Source organism: Gorilla gorilla, chromosome 23 (genome assembly GCF_029281585.2).
Source record: "Gorilla gorilla gorilla isolate KB3781 chromosome 23, NHGRI_mGorGor1-v2.1_pri, whole genome shotgun sequence".
NCBI lineage: Eukaryota > Metazoa > Chordata > Mammalia > Primates > Hominidae > Gorilla > Gorilla gorilla.
The window spans coordinates 15889823-15907231 of NC_086018.1; the positions used below are offsets into that span (position 1 = coordinate 15889823).

Here is a 17409-nt window from a genome sequence, read left to right on the forward strand (position 1 = left end):
TTACAGGATAGTCACCATTACCTTTCCAGACAGGGGAGCCACTGCCGGTCTCTTCCTTTGTGCGTAGCCAGAGAGTCGATAGCAGTAGTGTGGCTTACAGTAGAATTTACCTGCAGACAGCAAGAGGCAGGGACAGAGGCAATGAGCCAGGCACGGATCCTGAACGTGCCTCCCTGGTCTCAGCCACTCCTTTCCATCTCCTCCAGCCTCACGAGGCCATCAAGCCACCCAGCCTTCCCTGGACCCAGCTTTCTTGTCCAGAGAAGCCAGTTCCTCCGGGTAAACTTTGATTCTAGCTCTCCTCTCCCTTGGCCTGAAGGGGGTCTTTTCCTTTGGGAATGTGAAGGCCATTAAGCCATCACCCAATCAGTGCCCAGAGCAAAGATGTGAGGCCTGTGTGGCAGGGCCAGCAAACAAAGTGGCAGTGTGTGAGGAACAAAGATGTGGTCACATGAAACGCTGGGAGTAGCATTGCTGGGGAAACCAAGAATGAATACAAGTGCGGGGTGGAGGCGTGGAGGCGTGGAGGCTGCAGGGGTGGGGCATCGCCTGGCATTGGCTCTGACAGGCCCATCTCTGCTGCTCCCCCTCCCGCACCCTATCTCTCACCCCCTCCCAGTCCCCTCAGAGGGTCAGGATCAGCAGGAAAGGACATTAGAAAACAAAAAATACTGCAATGGACTATGAGTAGGATGGAATGGAACAGCATAGAACAGAATAGAATAGAATAGAATAGAATAGAATAGAATAGAATAGAATAGAATAGAATAGAATAGAATAGAATCGAATGCAGAGTGTACTGTGGCATGATGAGAATAAAACGTTATTTCTTGGAACTTGCAGCTGTGTCTGGGTCTCAATGTAACGTGCATCCCCGTGGCGGGTGTCGTCAGAAAAATCTGAACACCACTGAACTTGGCTTTTCCCATGACTCTGGTAATGGAATTAACCCACGCAGTCATTTTTTTCTGACTCTTTTTTACTCTCACTTAAAGAGCGACTGACGACTTTTGAATCTCAAGTGATAAACCCTACTATAGAAACTGTTGAAACAGAAGTAATCCCATTTCATTTTCCTCATTTGTAGAGAGTGCTTCTTAGACAAATGAGCTTTCCTGATCTCAAAGCTACAATAAGAGGACCTAAAAGTCAAAGAAAATAAAGGCAAGATGGCATTCTTCCCTTTCCCTTTCCCTGATGATCTGATTATATCTTTCTTCTTTTCCTTCAGAGAAACTGACTTGTTTTACCTGCACTCCCTATCCAATGCTGAATAAATCTATTAGAAAGACACAAATTTTAAATAATTTTCATAATGCCTAGTATACTTTCTCAGACAGAATGTTTCACTGGCCACTGGCACTTGGCCAGGATGCAGAGACTCTACAGTGGCAACACCTGACAGCCAAAAGTCTGCCAGTCTTACCGCCTGTTTCTCCACCAGGGGAGTGGAGCCACAGGTTGTTGCCTGGAGCTTGGCCACAACTTCCTTTTCCCATCTGAATAAGCCACTCAGCTTTTGTAAATGTTGGCCACCAATAATTAGGATAAGATAAGATGTATGAGTGCTTGGATCATGAGCTACTTGTTTTGGTCTGTTTTGTATCTCATTCTTTAAGAAATACCCCTCCCTCCTCCATGAGACTGACAGGGGCTGGCAACCACGTGGCCTGACCTTCCACCACCAGTAACGCATGACCCAGGCCGCTCGGCAACTCACTCCCTCCACCCCACCCAGGACAGGGTGCTCTGGGGACTGGCATGTGGCCAAAGGCAGGCTCGCTGGAGACGTTATGGGGATGGTGAGGGAGGTGAGGGAAGGGACAGCCCTTCCCTGGGGACTGCTATCTGGATGGAAGCTATAAAGTTAAGGCTTCAACTGTCATCTGCATTGGGTTTCTATTACTTGTAACCAAGAGCCTTGCTTATTACAGTAACAGAAAACTAAAATGTTATCATGGTTTTCATTTCTTCCTTCTATTTTTTTCCTACATTAATTTGCTTGTTTTTGCAAAAGTGGAATCCCAGATCTTAAAGTATAACTCAATTGAACTCAACTGAATCCTCCTTGAACTCTGCTTTGGTATCCTAAACTAATAAAGAAAAGAGGTTTACATTTCAGAAACAAGTCCTCCAAGCCTAATCAAGAAGTTCCAGAAAACTGTTTTCTCTAGGAAGGCAGTATAGATGATGCGAGCAATGTGAGCGCTAAGTGTGATCTCCGTTCCAACACTGTCTCCACTGCTCAGTAGCCGTGTGAACTCATCTGTCTTTTGGAAAATATCTCCTCCCATGGAGAAGAACACAGTACCCCCCTCATAGGTGGAGATATTAAATGAGGTGGCACAAGTCACATGTACGCATCTCCCCATATGCCTTCCCAAACTCAACACGATGGCACTTTTTGCTTTTTAAATTAAAAAAAAAAAAAGCTAATTTTAATGTTAACATTTACCAAGTGCCAGACACTATTTTAACTGCTTTCCATCTATCAACTCATTTAATCCCCAAACAAGCTGGTGAGGCAGGTGCCATTAGTACCCACCTCTTTCTCAGCGAGGAACAGGAGGCTGAGTGACCTGCCCAGCGTGTCCCACAGTCAGTGAACCGCAGAGGCGGATGTGGTCCAGGATGCTGGTGCCAGAGCCTGCACTACCATGACACTACTATGCTTGCCTCAGTGGTAAACCCAGCCTTGCTATGTTTTTAATTAGCTACGAATTGTGGGTGATTCAGTCAAGTGACTGATTCTCAATGATCCAAATTAAGGAATCCTGATAACTGAATATGGGAGTAACTGGAAAAGTGAAATGGAGAAAACAGATGGCCACAGGGCAAACCCAAGGTCAAGTGGGCCGTTCATTCATTCATTCACCCAGGCCCGAGTGCCGCTGTATGAGAGCTACCGATCTGAACACCGAGAGCCCCCAGGCAAGCAGACAGACTGGTTCTCCACTGAGTGCCCCCAGGCAAGCAGACAGAATGGTTCTCCACAGACGCATGGATGAGACAGTGCGAGCCCTGCATGGAGAACCACACAGGCGCACCGGTGCCTGGGCAGCTGCCCTCTATCAAAAGAGCCAGACCCCTCTCTGAGGAGCGCCACATGGAGATGTGAAACACAGGCGTCTCACCCTGTGGAGACCAGGGGGTGTGCTCCAGGAGAGGACACAGCAGAGCCCCGTCCTAAGGGAGCAGTGGCTTCATCATGCTTACGGGATGGAAAGACACTGGAGCAAAGAGTGCAGCATGCTGGGGGCAGCTGATGGCAGAGGCTGGGGTGGACACGCAATGCTCTCTCCACCTGGGACAAGGTTGTGGGCTCTGTCTGCACGGCAGTGGCTAGGACATTGGTGAGACCCAAGTCACACCTTTTAAAATCCCTCCGGTTGCTCTGTGGAAACAGACTGGGGTGTAACAGAGGCAAGGAGACCAGTGGTCCAAGTGGAAGATGCATGGCTGGCTTGGAGGCTGCTGCAGGGATGGAGACAGTCTCAGGCTCGTCACTGACGAGGGCCACCCTGCACACACCACCTGTGGAGGTAGCGTATGTCTCTTCTCAAGATGACAGGGAAGGGCCTGACACTAACTTTGAGTCCTTGTCTTAAGAGCTGGCAGCGATCACAAATGAGCTAGTGCTTTGCAAAAAAAGAAACAGCAGCTCTGTGTTTGAGCAGACGGCATCCTCCAGAAAGAGCTGAAGACAGAACAAATAGCACCACAAGTAAAATATGGGGACATCTTCAAATATGATTCTTAATTTACTAGTATGGAGTTGGCAGCAGGCCTGGAGTCACAATCCCTGAATCTCTGACCTGGAATAAATCTCAGGTGTCATTTGGTGCAAGTGAGCTATTACTAGTTGTGTCAATTTGGACAAACAACATACAAGTTCTCTGAACTCAGCTTCCTGACTTCTAATTACAGTAATAAAAAGTTACCTAATGGGGTTGTTGTGAGGACAAAGGGCGTGATGTGTTGGGGCGCAGCACAAGGCCTCGGTTACTTCCTCCTGCCACAACCTCCCCAGCTTATTCTTTGTTCTCTGAGCCTCTTCAGTTAGATTTCTGAGACACTTGGCAACTTGGATAAAAAACAGGCTAAAACTTCGGTGCCCCGAAAGTTCCTTCCTGGCTCTAGTCCATCTGTCCTCTGACAGACGAGGGGGAGGACTGTGGAGGGCTAAGCTGATGAAAATTTTATCTGGGTTAAAATTTGGGGAGCTGGTTTAGAACGGCTGTCTTCTCTGCTCCAGTGTTAACAATACTGCACTCAACCAGGCTGGCCTCATCCTGTCTCGGCCTCTCACTGCCACCCGATCTCCCACCAGGTGCGCACCTCTGCCCTCTACTCAGTCACCATACCCTTCTCGCTCAAAGTCTAGCCAAGGGTCAGGGAGGTCATCCCAAGATGCTCTTGAACTTCACAGATTTCCCCCTCCCCTGTGCTTCTACAAAGCGACAACCTAGGCTGTGTAACCGAGCCTTTCGCTGCACACACTCGTGTCGCCTGCTACTCCTCATGGGCCTCATCCCCATAGGACAGTGAGCTCCTGGAGGCACACATTACACTTCTGCATCTTTCACAGAATGCAGCAAAGATGCACACACACACCCATGGGCAAAAGTACCCGTAGGTCAATTAGCTGCACCTTGCGACATCTTCTTTCCGGGCAGACTCCACGGTGAGAGGCTAACTAGAACACCCTGAGCATCAGGGACAGCTGAGCGAGGTTGGGTGGCTCCCTCTGCCAGGCCCCATCCTTGAGATCAAATGAGCTATCCAGAGAGCAGGTGTGTGGGAGAGGTGGAACAGAAGACTTGACAGCAAACAATCTGCCTGCCTTATCTAAACAGCGTCCTAATTCTTCCATTCTTCCCCGACTCGGGAGTGCTTTTTACCAACATAGCAGAAGGGCCAGGCACCATGACAGGAGTCAGCCTTTCTCGGCTCACCTCTCTGGGCTCCTTCCTTGCTCCTTCTAACAGAGGTGACTGTTTGTTCACCCTCAGGACAGCTGAAGTGACTAGGTCCTAACGGCATGGCATCCCTCTCCTATATGACCTCACTTTATAATCTCACAGTCACGCAATCTTCTATCAATGTCAAGGTCTTTATGCCACCTTATAAAGATTACTGCCTCTCCTATTAATCTAGGCCCCCTCATTACTCTGGAATCTATAAGACTGCCTCCCACGAAGTCCCTCCAGCATCCTATAGGAATGGGGCTGGGGGTCATCAATGCAGGGTCCTCAGATGGCGGCCAGCCTGCCTCTGCCCATCACGATGGCTCTATCGTCTGCGTGCAGAATTCTCTACTGTTACCTTATCAAGGTCTTTTCACTGTAAAAACTGGCAGCACATGTTGCCAAAGACCAGGCCTTGAACACCACAGTAAATCAGATTCAGGCCCTGTGCAATGGTTCGCAATCCACCAGAGAGAGATCAGACAGATGCCAGAGAGGTGTTAACACGGGCCACCTTGCAGACATCTCCAAGAGCAAAGGTCTGAGAACCTAGGGGCCTGAGACCCAGCTCCAACTTGCTGTCATCATCAACCTTAGGCAAAATATGTGACGTCTATGGACGTGCAAGTCCCCTTCTGTAAAGACAAAAAACCTTATTTTTATTGTGTTCCTTTTATCTCAAGTTCCCACCCTGAGGTCAGAAAGCAAGTAAGTGTCCCTGAAGTCAGGGAAATGACTTAGGTAAATGCATGCCATTCTCATCAGCCTGGTGACGCTGGGAAATACTGATAAGTAAGAGTCTTAGAGAAAGAGTGATGGAGGGCGAGGGGCAAGAAAGGCTGGGAGAGGCATGATGGAAAAGACGCACATGGAATAAGGCAGGAAGGGGCCCAAAGGCGCCCAGCTCAGATGGAAACACTGTCCAAGCAGTTTCTCAGTGGGGCCGGAGGCGCAGGGTGTCTCACCATCCTCGATGTCGTACGCGTAGGCCGAGAGGCGCAGGGTGGTGGCGCAGTACTCGCACTTGAAGCAGCTCCGGTGGAAGAACTTGCCCTCGGCACTCAGCCTCTCCATCACGTAGACCCGCTTCTGGCAGAAGTAGCATGTGTCGCTGCCTCCCAGGTTCTGCGGGAACTCCTTCTTCATGGAGCCCTGTAGGAAGTGGCGGTCGGGAGGAAGGGGAGCACCTCAGGGAGTGCCACACAGGCCCTCCTAGAGGCACAGCCTTGCGAGAGCAAAGCCAACCCTCACTAAGGGGTCTGCTTTGAGACAGACTTCTAACTGGCTACAGTCAACTGTGCTCTTGGCTCTGCCACAGAGTGACGGCACCGCCACAGTCACTGCCTCCACGCACTGACAGAGAACACTTGGCACAACCGCGAAAGCCCGGGCCAGCCTGCTGCTGACGAGGGAGCCAGCATCACAGTGCTTCACACCAGACTTGAGTAATGCTATGATACAGCCTGGCGACGCCGGGAAATATCGACAAGAAAGAGTCTTAGAGAAAGAGCAATGGAGGGAGAGGGGCGAGAAGGGGTGGGAGGGGCATGATGGAAAACACACACATGGAAGAAGGCAGGAAGGGGCCCGAGGGTCCCCAGCTCAAATGGAAACGCTAGCAGAGTTCTGTTCTGAGGGTAGCTGTATCTGTATCTATTCCGTGTTGACATAGTTCACATGAATATATGTGGGTCCCTGGACTCACACAACAACTACTGCAGTCTTAGGAATTTGGTTATCAAAACCCAGACAACCTCAAAAGCAATTACCGCATAGCATACACGGGCTACGCAAGCTATAAGTGACTCAGCACACAGGTGTGTTTCCCATGGCTGTGCTGGGTCTAGCTACACAGTGCCTGGAGGCGTCTCTTACCAGTTCCTTCTTGTCTAGAAGGGCTTTGGGTTGTTCTTTCCTTTGAAGCTGATTGGCTATCTGCTCAGCCAATGAGCTCACTCCGCCCGTGTACATCTTTATACACTTCTATCGGTGGAAGATTACAAAATGACCAGAATGAAGGGAAATGAGAAGGAAAAAAATACATAAATTAAGAAGACACGGGGAAAAAAAGAAATCTTTGGGAAGTGCAATTTGAATACAAGGTGCAGCAGCAAACCATGCCAACACAGTGCTCACAGGCAGGGAAACCGGGTGGAAGAAAAACATCGCGTCAGTGTCCACACAGGGGTACCGGCACAGGCAGGACGGCTGCAGGGAAAGTGTCTTCCTTGGGAAGAACTGGGTCTCTCCCATCTCTGTGGAATGCACAGTTCCAGGGAATGGTGGTAGAAGGCAGGGCGAACGCGCACAGAGACAGGCAGGCAGGGCCTGGGTCCTGCAGAGCTGGGCTGCATTCACAGAACTCGAGGGGCACCCCCATGCACGCAGTGGTGCCCAGGCTGAGCCCGCCTTTCACGGTCCAGGAGGCCATCTCCTCACTCAGAAGGAACCATGTTCACTCCTGCACAGGCCGCCTCTGTGTGGGTAGCGCACGTCGCCAGCTCTTCCTGCTTCCTGACGCTTGACCCCACAATGCCTGCCACAGGCAGCGAATGCTCCCAGGCTGTTTTGGAAGAAGCCTTCTCAGCCCTTTCTCCCTGCTGATGTTATTGGGGGTCTGAGGGCAGCATGATGAGGCCCGTGTGGCCCATCCAGGTGCTGAGGCCAGAGCCTTCTAGACTGGGCTGGGCATGTTGGCCACGAGGTGTGGCCATGCAGCCAAGCTGCTCCACCAGCCCAGGGAGGTGGGAATGTGTTCTAGGCCAGGAGGGCTTATTTTAGAGGTTGAAGAAAGGTAAGAGAAAAAAACCCAACCAACTCAAGCCTCTTTCTGGCAACACTGAAACCACAGGAGAACTTCCACGTCTCCATCATGAGCCGCCCTGCTCACACCTAAGCTGGGTGCCCAGGCAGCCCTGCCTTGACCTGTCCCGAGAGGAAGTCCTCTAGAGACTCCCACGACCAAGTCACCCTTCCATGTGGAGATGGCCATGCCACCATGTGGGTGATGCTCCTCTCATGAACTTCATGGAGTAAGGGGGCTCCCTGCCCCCTGGGGGAACCTGACCCTAATTCTGACTCAGAAACTCACCATAAGCCATTATCCCGGGGATGCCAACAGCCCCCTTAGGACATGGCCTGAATGGACAGACGCATAAGGCCTCGTGTGAGGAAGAAACACAGAAGCACCGGGCAGGGGGAAGCAGGCGCTCGAGGGGCTCACAGATGCACACACGACGAAGCCGTTCTTGTGGCTCAGCTCAAGGCTCAGCTGAACTGAAGAAGCAATTATAGCTTTTAATTCAAAAATAAGATTCCCAAGGATTGGTGCTATTTGCCCATTAACGTCACAGATTATACCTATTAGTGGTCAAGACAAACACGTGGCTCTCAGATCTAAACCTTCTTTAGGGACACTAAAGAAACTGAGGCTTGGGACAGACAGACACCAGGCAGAGCTGAGCAGGTAACTTAACAGCTGACACTGAGGGAGCAGAAAATGGCATTTCTCTCATTCTGCAGCAGACACAGGGGAGTGTGGGCCAGATGCCAAGTATGAGGCCAGGACACCAAGCCAGCCCTGGGCCCTCACTGCTCAGCCAGGACCCTTTTCTCCTGAACTAAACCATCTGGGTTTAGTTGAACTAAACCTGGGGCTGCCCGTGCAAAGGCATCTGCCACATTCAGTTCTCAGCAAGTTGGCAACACTGACAAGCATCCCTGCAAGAGAGGTGAAGACTCAAGTTCTATTTGTTTCTGGCATGAAAAGCGATGGTTTCCTTCTCATCACTCATAAAAAATAGCAGAAATGTGGCAATTGCGGGATCGATCCCACCGCACACCATACGTGTGCATATGCTACCATGCACATAGGCGTCAACCCAGGCACGGGAAATACCAGTAGGAGCGGCAAAGAGACCTTCCAATCTCTCTAGCAACTCCCTACAACTGGACCAGTGCTACTTCAGATCCCGCCGCACACCATACGCGTGCATATGCTACCATGCACATAGGACGTGAGGTCTGGCGTCAACTCAGGCATGGGAAATACCAGTAGGAGCGGCAAAGAGACCTTCCAATCTCTCTAGAAACTCCCTACAACTGGACCAGCGCTACTTCAGGTGACAGCCGCGTACATTCCTCAAATGATGACAACAGGCAGCCAGAATACCGCATCGTCACCCCTCCATTAAGGTGATTTAATTACACTGTGGTTCCTACTTTTTAACACATATTATTTTGGAAGACATGTGAAGTTAAAAAAGCCAATGGCTGCAAAACATTTATCATTATTTGATATAGTTGAAATAGGATCAAAGCGGGTTCACATCAACAGACCTGGACGTGTCAGATACAGTTGGATGAAAGCCAGCAGCCACTTTAGCTGAGGAGTGTGCCACAGACCTCACACACGAGACCGACACAGGCAAACAGCAACACATGCAGCCGGCTCCCTACAGGAGACGGGCCCAAGTGAGGAACATTGCAGCCTCCTGGGGTACATGACACTTGCGAAAGTGATGTGAGTGGAGGCTGTGGAGGGCAGAGTTTTAGTGAGTCCTAGGCCATGCTACCTGTCGGAGGGAGTCGGAGGAGGGAGAGGCGGGGCGGGCAGAGGAGCGGAGACTAAGAGAAAGCTCCCACTGGTCGACAAAAAATCGACGAGGAGGTTCAGGCTCTGGCTATAAAATACAAGATGGAGAAAAACAAAAGTAAAGGAAATGTTAAATTAAGTCACACACTGACCTCTGAACATAAGATGGTTGGCAGTTGTAAAGCCTTTTACTCTAGACCTTTATCTAAATACCATGTGTAGTAAAAAAAAAAAAAAAAAAAAAAAAAGTAGCTCCAGAAGCATAAGCGGCCCATGCAAGGCTTCCGTTTTGCTTTTAACTGTCCTTCCCTCATGCTTGCAGCAGAGCACACCCTGGAACGCGGTCCCGCAGCTGTGGGCCGCCCGGCACAGCCTCGGCCTCCCTCTGAGTGGGTAAGGCAGCCCGCAGGAGGGGCAGGGGGATGGCTTGTCGACTCACATGCTCTGTGCTCTGCCGAGCAACCCCCGGCCTGAGCTGGGATTTCTCCAGGGCAAAAAGATTCTCCCGCCACCCTATCACTCCATTGGCCTTAGAAGTAGCAGGCAGCGGAGACAGCAAATCTAGAGTGAAGCTCGCTCCTTCTACAGAAGGGCCAGGAATGCAGCATCTCTTCCTTCCACTTAGTGCTCAGAGAGGCTCTGCTTGCCAAAGAGCCAGCTGAATCCCAAGCAAAGATGAGGAGAAAAGACTTGAGCCCAAATCCTCTGCAGACTGCACATAGCACACGTAACAAAACTGGGCAAGGGTCTCCCTTAGCCGTGGGCCCATGCAGCTAGGAACCCAGTCCCCAGAGAGTGAGGCAGTGACCGAAAGCTTTGGCAACCAATAACTGCTTCATTTCCCACCAGGTTCAGAATGAACTATTTACAGGTGGGAAGGACGGCATTAAGTCATGATGCTAGGAAGCCCTCTGCTCCTCCAGCTCCAAGCCAGATCGGTCACACTCCCTACCTCAGCCACGTGCACTTCATAGCTCCGTGGGGTGGCGACATAGACTGGCAGTTAGCTGGTACTTCAACAGCCTCTGCTTGAGACACTCAGCCAGCTCCTTGGCCCTGGGCTCAGTAACACAGGCCCCAGAGGGAGCTGGAGAGGATGGCTGTAAGCACCGCCCCCAGAAGGAAGCAAGAGGGAGACTCAGTAGCCCCCTGGGGGGCAGAGCAGTCAGAGCCAAGGGGAGGAGTGGGGGACTGGGTAGGGGTGGGGCAGAGAGGGCGAGTACACATGCAGGGTTATGGAGGTTAGGGAGGTTAGGGAGGTTATGGAGGTTAGGGAGGTTATGGAGGTTAGGGAGGTTAGGGAAGTTATGGAGGTTAGGGAGGTTAGGGAAGTTATGGAGGTTATGGAGGTTATGAAGGTTAGGGAGGTTATGGAGGTTAGGGAAGTTATGGAGGTTAGGGAGGTTAGGGAAGTTATGGAGGTTATGGAGGTTATGAAGGTTAGGGAGGTTATGGAGGTTAGGGAAGTTATGGAGGTTATGGAGGTGAGGGAAGTTATGGAGGTTAGGGAGGTTAGGGAAGTTATGGAGGTTATGGAGGTTATGAAGGTTAGGGAGGTTATGGAGGTTAGGGAAGTTATGGAGGTTAGGGAGGTTAGGGAAGTTATGGAGGTTATGGAGGTTAGGGAGGTTATGGAGGTTAGGGAAGTTATGGAGGTTATGGAGGTTAGGGAAGTTATGGAGGTTAGGGAAGTTATGGAGGTTATGGAGGTTAGGGAAGTTATGGAGGTTATGGAGGTTAGGGAGTTTAGGGAAGTTATGGAGGTTATGGAGGTTATGAAGGTTAGGGAGGTTATGGAGGTTAGGGAGTTTAGGGAGGTTATGGAGGTTAGGGAGTTTAGGGAAGTTATGGAGGTTATGGAGGTTATGAAGGTTAGGGAGGTTATGGAGGTTAGGGAGTTTAGGGAAGTTATGGAGGTTATGGAGGTTATGAAGGTTAGGGAGGTTATGGAGGTTAGGGAGTTTAGGGAAGTTATGGAGGTTATGGAGGTTATGGAGGTTAGGGAAGTTATGGAGGTTATGGAGGTTAGGGAGTTTAGGGAAGTTATGGAGGTTAGGGAGGTGAGGGAAGTTATGGAGGTTATGGAGGTGAGGGAGGTTATGGAGGTTAGGGAGGTTAGGGAGGTTAGGGAAGTTATGGAGGTTAGGGAAGTTATGGAGGTTAGGGAGGTTAGGGAGGTTATGGAGGTTAGGGAGGTTATGGAGGTTAGGGAGGTTATGGAGGTTAGGGAGGTTATGGAGTTTAGGGAGGTTATGGAGGTTAGGGAAGTTATGGAGGTTATGGAGGTTAGGGAGGTTAGGGAGGTTATGGAGGTTAGGGAAGTTATGGAGGTTATGGAGGTTAGGGAATTTAGGGAAGTTATGGAGGTTAGGGAGGTTAGGGAAGTTATGGAGGTTATGGAGGTTAGGGAGTTTAGGGAAGTTATGGAGGTTAGGGAGGTTAGGGAGGTTATGGAGGTTAGGGAAGTTATGGAGGTTATGGAGGTTAGGGAATTTAGGGAAGTTATGGAGGTTAGGGAGGTTAGGGAGGTTATGGAGGTTAGGGAGTTTAGGGAAGTTATGGAGGTTAGGGAGGTTAGGGAGGTTATGGAGGTTAGGGAGTTTAGGGAAGTTATGGAGGTTAGGGAGGTTAGGGAGGTTATGGAGGTTAGGGAGTTTAGGGAAGTTAGGGAGTTTAGGGAAGTTATGGAGGTTAGGGAGGTTAGGGAGGTTATGGAGGTTAGGGAAGTTATGGAGGTTATGGAGGTTAGGGAATTTAGGGAAGTTATGGAGGTTAGGGAGGTTAGGGAGGTTATGGAGGTTATGGAGGTTAGGGAAGTTATGGAGGTTAGGGAGGTTAGGGAGGTTAGGGAGGTTAGGGAAGTTATGGAGGTTATGGAGGTTAGGGAGGTTATGGAGGTTAGGGAGGTTATGGAGGTTAGGGAGGTTATGGAGGTTAGGGAATTTAGGGAAGTTAGGGAGGTTATGGAGGTTAGGGAAGTTATGGAGGTTATGGAGGTTAGGGAGGTTATGGAGGTTAGGGAAGTTATGGAGGTTATGGAGGTTAGGGAGGTTATGGAGGTTAGGGAAGTTATGGAGGTTATGGAGGTTATGGAGGTTAGGGAGGTTAGGGAAGTTATGGAGGTTAGGGAATTTAGGGAAGTTATGGAGGTTATGGAGGTTAGGGAATTTAGGGAAGTTATGGAGGTTATGGAGGTTAGGGAATTTAGGGAAGTTATGGAGGTTATGGAGGTTAGGGAGGTGAGGGAAGTTATGGAGGTTATGGAGGTTAGGGAGGTTATGGAGGTTATGGAGGTTAGGGAGGTTATGGAGGTTAGGGAAGTTATGGAGGTTATGGAGGTTAGGGAATTTAGGGAAGTTATGGAGGTTAGGGAAGTTATGGAGGTTAGGGAAGTTATGGAGGTTATGGAGGTTAGGGAATTTAGGGAAGTTATGGAGGTTAGGGAGGTTATGGAGGTTAGGGAAGTTATGGAGGTTATGGAGGTTAGGGAATTTAGGGAAGTTATGGAGGTTAGGGAGGTTAGGGAAGTTATGGAGGTTATGGAGGTTAGGGAGGTTATGGAGGTTAGGGAGGTTAGGGAGGTTATGGAGGTTAGGGAGGTTATGGAGGTTAGGGAAGTTATGGAGGTTATGGAGGTTAGGGAGGTTATGGAGGTTATGGAAGTTAGGGAGGTTAGGGAATTTATGGAGGTTATGGAGGTTATGGCAGTTATGGAGGTTAGGGAGGTTATGGAGGTTATGGAGGTTAGGGAAGTTATGGAGGTTATGGAGGTTAGGGAGGTTATGGAGGTTAGGGAAGTTATGGAGGTTAGGGAGGTTAGGGAGGTTATGGAAGTTAGGGAGGTTAGGGAATTTATGGAGGTTATGGAGGTTATGGCAGTTATGGAGGTTAGGGAGATTATGGAGGTTAGGGAGGTTATGGAGGTTAGGGAGGTTAGGGAGGTGAGGGAAGTTATGGAGGTTATGGAGGTGAGGGAGGTTATGGAGGTTAGGGAGGTTAGGGAAGTTATGGAGGTTATGGAGGTTAGGGAGGTTATGGAGGATGGCAGCAGAGTCCAAGAAAAGAACTTAAGTAGTGTCCTCAAAAGTATCCAGCCTGGAGCCCTGCACTGAGGAGTGCAGAAACCAGTTCAGAGGGAAAAAGAGAGAAACATCTCTGCAAGCCTTATTGCCTCCTGAGCTCAAAAACCCTAACTCATCCCCTCTCTGCACCGCAGCCCTAAACTTCAAATTGTTTCTCACTGCCAGTCTCTCCTATTCAACATGCTCCCCTCCCTTCTTCTTTTTTTTGAGACCGAGTCTGATTCTGTCGCCCTGGCTCTGTCGCCCAGGCTGGAGTGCAGTGGCGCGATCTTGGCTCACTGCAAGCTCTGCCTCCTGGGTTGATGCCATTCTCCTGCCTCAGCCTCCCGAGTGGCTGAGACTGCAGGCACCCGCCACCATGCCCGGCTAATTTTTTTGTATTTTTAGTAGAGACGGGTTTTCACTGTGTTAGCCAGGATGGTCTCGATCTCCTGACCTCATGATCCGCCTGCCTCGGCCTCCCAAAGTGCTGGGATTACAGGCCTGAGCCACCGCACCCGGCCTTCCCCTCCCTTCTTCTTTTAGGCGCTGTTTCATTAGACATTATCAGCATCTCATTAAATACACAATCCGCAAAATGGAGGGCACTGCCCTGCTCAGTGAAAAGGGCTGCTTTCCTTTTTGAGGGGACACAGCCTGGGAAGAAGGGAGAAAGAGGCTCGGCACACAGCGCTGTGGGAGAGCAGCCCCAGAAAGGGTGAGCACAGTGGGGCGAGGCCATGGAAAGGGGGTGGGAAAGACCCCCACCTCCAGCCCAGTCTCCACTCCCCGACCCAGCACCAGGTTCAGGCAGCACACACATTGCCCGCTGCTAGCCTGGTGAGAGGGCGCAGGAAGATGGCACTATGATTAGCTCCTATCGGGTCCGAGGGGTAACCTAATTTACTGCTTGGCCATAACTGCATTTCTCAGAGAGCAAAGGCAGAAGGGAGTTAGAAACCAAAATGGCTTTTGTGAGATTAACAACTAGAGATGATTCTTCCCGCTAGCTGCAGAGCTGTACCCACTTGGAGATCTTTAAGGGTAGGAATAACAAGAACAAAAGTTTCATAAAGTAAGCCGGCTTCTTTAACTGGGCATCTCGGCTATCCCTCACATTATACGATGGCCAGCTGCAATCAGTAATTTCTCCCCTCAGTTTTTCAGAAAAGACTAAAGCTTTCCACGGATACAGCCCCATTTTGCCATCACCTACCTTTCTCCCCCTCATTCTCATCCCACTGGAAAAATCCTCACGCTGGTAAGAGCTTTGGCTCTCTTAGGATTTCCACTTCAAGATCCGTGACTGTTGAATGCCACTTGAATACTGATTTAGACCCTCTCCCTAAGAAGTTGTATCTGACAGTCCAATGCTACTACTCTATCACTGGCACATAGTTTGGGGGTAGAAATAGCATGGTCTTGGAAGGGGAACAGTGGGCAGAAATGGGAAGTCATTAAGGCCCTTTACAAGAACACACACATTTAGGATCAGCATCCCATCTGAATGCCAGATGGGTGACTGCTTTACAGTGAATGCTATTTGCATTGGTCAACACTGCTAGCAAAAAGAATTCTGGCTCTTGGCTGGGTGACAAGAGCGTGCAAAAAGCAAGGGGAGGGGGCCGTCCCCCACATCCCTTCCCGCTGCCCCACCACCACAGCGTGCCCCGTGTGCTTGGCTCTCAGCATCCCATGCCACGGGTTCATGCTCTTTTACCCTCTCATGGTGGGGGCTCTGCTTGCCACGGTTGTCAGCATCAAGATCCCTGTATGTCTGTTGGCAACAAAGTAGAAACTTAAGCTCCATGCATATCGCTCTATTTGGACCTACTAAACGACAGTGGGAAATTCAGGGGCAGAAATGCAGAGTTCAACACATATCGCCTTCCCCTACTAACCCCATCCCCAGGTAACCATAATCCCATCTGTATCAAATCCCATGACACAAGGCCGACTTTCTGCACAGCCATTCCGCCCCCCACCGGCCTCCGATGAGGCCAGCTACACGGATCGATAAAGAACTATGGTTAGTACAAAGCTGGAACAAGCATATTTCTTTCACACAGTGGCATAAGATCAGAGGCATCAAATGGAAGGTTTAGAAGGAGAGGCAGGTTAAAAGGGTGACACATTCCACAACAAGACATTTTAGAAAGCAAAGGTGGGGAGGTGGAAATTGGCTAGAATAAATGACTAAGACAGCAGTCCAGAGGAAACTCCAGAGTGGGAAGTGGTTCCTGAATAGGAGCATCGGGCCAAAGCATAATTTACTAAAGGGAGAAGTGAATGTGTTTTGGCAAATGGACAGGAAGGTATATGTGAAAGGGTAGAGACCTGCAGGTAGGGACATGGCCTTGCTCATCCGAGGAGCCAGAAGCGGCAATCACAGGACCAGGGAAGGCTCCTCGCATTACTCTTTGGCTGGCTAAGGGTTCACCTTACAGCCACGTGCGGGTGGAAAAACAGCCCCAAGGCCTCTGACGTGGCTGCTCCTATCTAGCACCCGTGAGCATAATGCCTGTGTGGGCAGAGGGAGGCCAGAGCATAGCCCCGGTCCCACAAGCCAGATTCGAGTCTGGCTGCATTGCTTACTATGTGGCTCAGACATGTGACCCGGCCTCTCCACCCTATGCTTCAGTCTCCTCCCTGGTAAAACGGAGCCAGTAACAGCACCTGCCTCACAGGGTTACTGTGAGAACTGACGGAGACACAGCTTGAGAAGAACTGAGCGTGCTTCCCAGGCGACAGCGGACGCTGAGGACGGCTAGCTCTTGTGTAGATGAAGGCACCCAGCAGCTGCTCAACCTGCAACGGCTCAGTTCTGAGAACCATGGACACAGGTGGGGCCTTTAAAATCAGTCACATTAATACGGTCACACTTTAAACAGGCCACCCTAGGTGGGAAAATATCTTTCCATAGATCCTGCTCTTGAAACTCACATTTTATAGAAACATACCATGAAGGTCAACAATGCCATCCTACAAACATGCTGCAGACACACGCCTGCTGTCCTCACTGGCCACAGCTGTGGCTGACTATGGGGCTGCTCCTGAATGCTGTGCCTGGCGTGCAAGTGCAGGGGGGAGGAGTGTTTGTTGGAAGATGCTGAACGGGCAAGAGGCAGAGCTCCCAGAATCAGAAGGAACGAAACTCACGTGGAGAAGCCCTGCGGCAGTGCCCGAAGGCCTTACTCCACCTCACTGTGCAGCGAGAGAAAAGGGCTGCTTTCAGTGGGGTTTTAGAAAAACAGGCTGCTCTCAGGGCTCCTGGGCCTCGGATGCATGACAAACATCAATTACAGTTGAACTTCTAGTTCATGGTGGGACAGTCGTGTTTCCATGATGTGGGTGGGACTGACCAGGGTCAGGTGTGAATGTAGGATGCACCATCCTGAGGGCCATAAAAGTTGCTTCCACCACAAACGGTTTCTACGCATGGCCTTTCTTCTTGACAGTTATTGCTGGTAAGAGGGAAAGTGACTTGGTCTCTACACTAGCCACCTACACAGACAGGCAGGCAGACAGAGACAGGAACATGGAGCATGCAGAGAGGATCACCTGCTGGCCGCCATGTGCCCGACAGGGAGGTGGAGTAGGGGGAGGAGACAGGGTGATCACTTTTTTGGGGCAGGTCCGAGAACACTCCTTTTCCCGTTGCTTTTACACCAACAGACACAAACAGAGAGAACATTATTCAAACAGTGGCCACGTGGAAGCTGGTTCTGGGAGGACTGAAGGGTGTTTGTCAGAAGCACCCCAGGGAGGCCTTTCCTTGCCCCTCCAT

General features: G+C 50.4%; 1 protein-coding gene across 32 annotated transcripts in view; it reads right to left on the reverse strand.

Annotated features, from left to right (window-relative positions):
• MICAL3 (microtubule associated monooxygenase, calponin and LIM domain containing 3) overlaps nucleotides 1-17409 on the reverse strand; it is a 238472-nt gene that overhangs the window by 78014 nt on the left and 143049 nt on the right. For 16 of the 32 annotated variants that reach the window (XR_010133093.1, XM_055374866.2, XM_055374875.1 and 13 more), the window contains 6 exons: nucleotides 17184-17282; nucleotides 15343-15399; nucleotides 9542-9649; nucleotides 6843-6950; nucleotides 5933-6119; nucleotides 22-110 (listed from right to left, as the gene is read on the reverse strand). Coding sequence is in view for 31 of the 32 variants with exons in the window: in XM_055374866.2 (XP_055230841.1) it covers nucleotides 22-110; nucleotides 5933-6119; nucleotides 6843-6950; nucleotides 9542-9649; nucleotides 15343-15399; nucleotides 17184-17282 (648 nt within the window). In the remaining variant the exon portion in view is untranslated. The remainder of the gene's footprint in view (nucleotides 1-21; nucleotides 111-5932; nucleotides 6120-6842; nucleotides 6951-9541; nucleotides 9650-15342; nucleotides 15400-17183; nucleotides 17283-17409) is intronic. The other 16 variants (XM_063704562.1, XM_031005636.2, XM_063704558.1 and 13 more) reach the window with 2 other exon arrangements.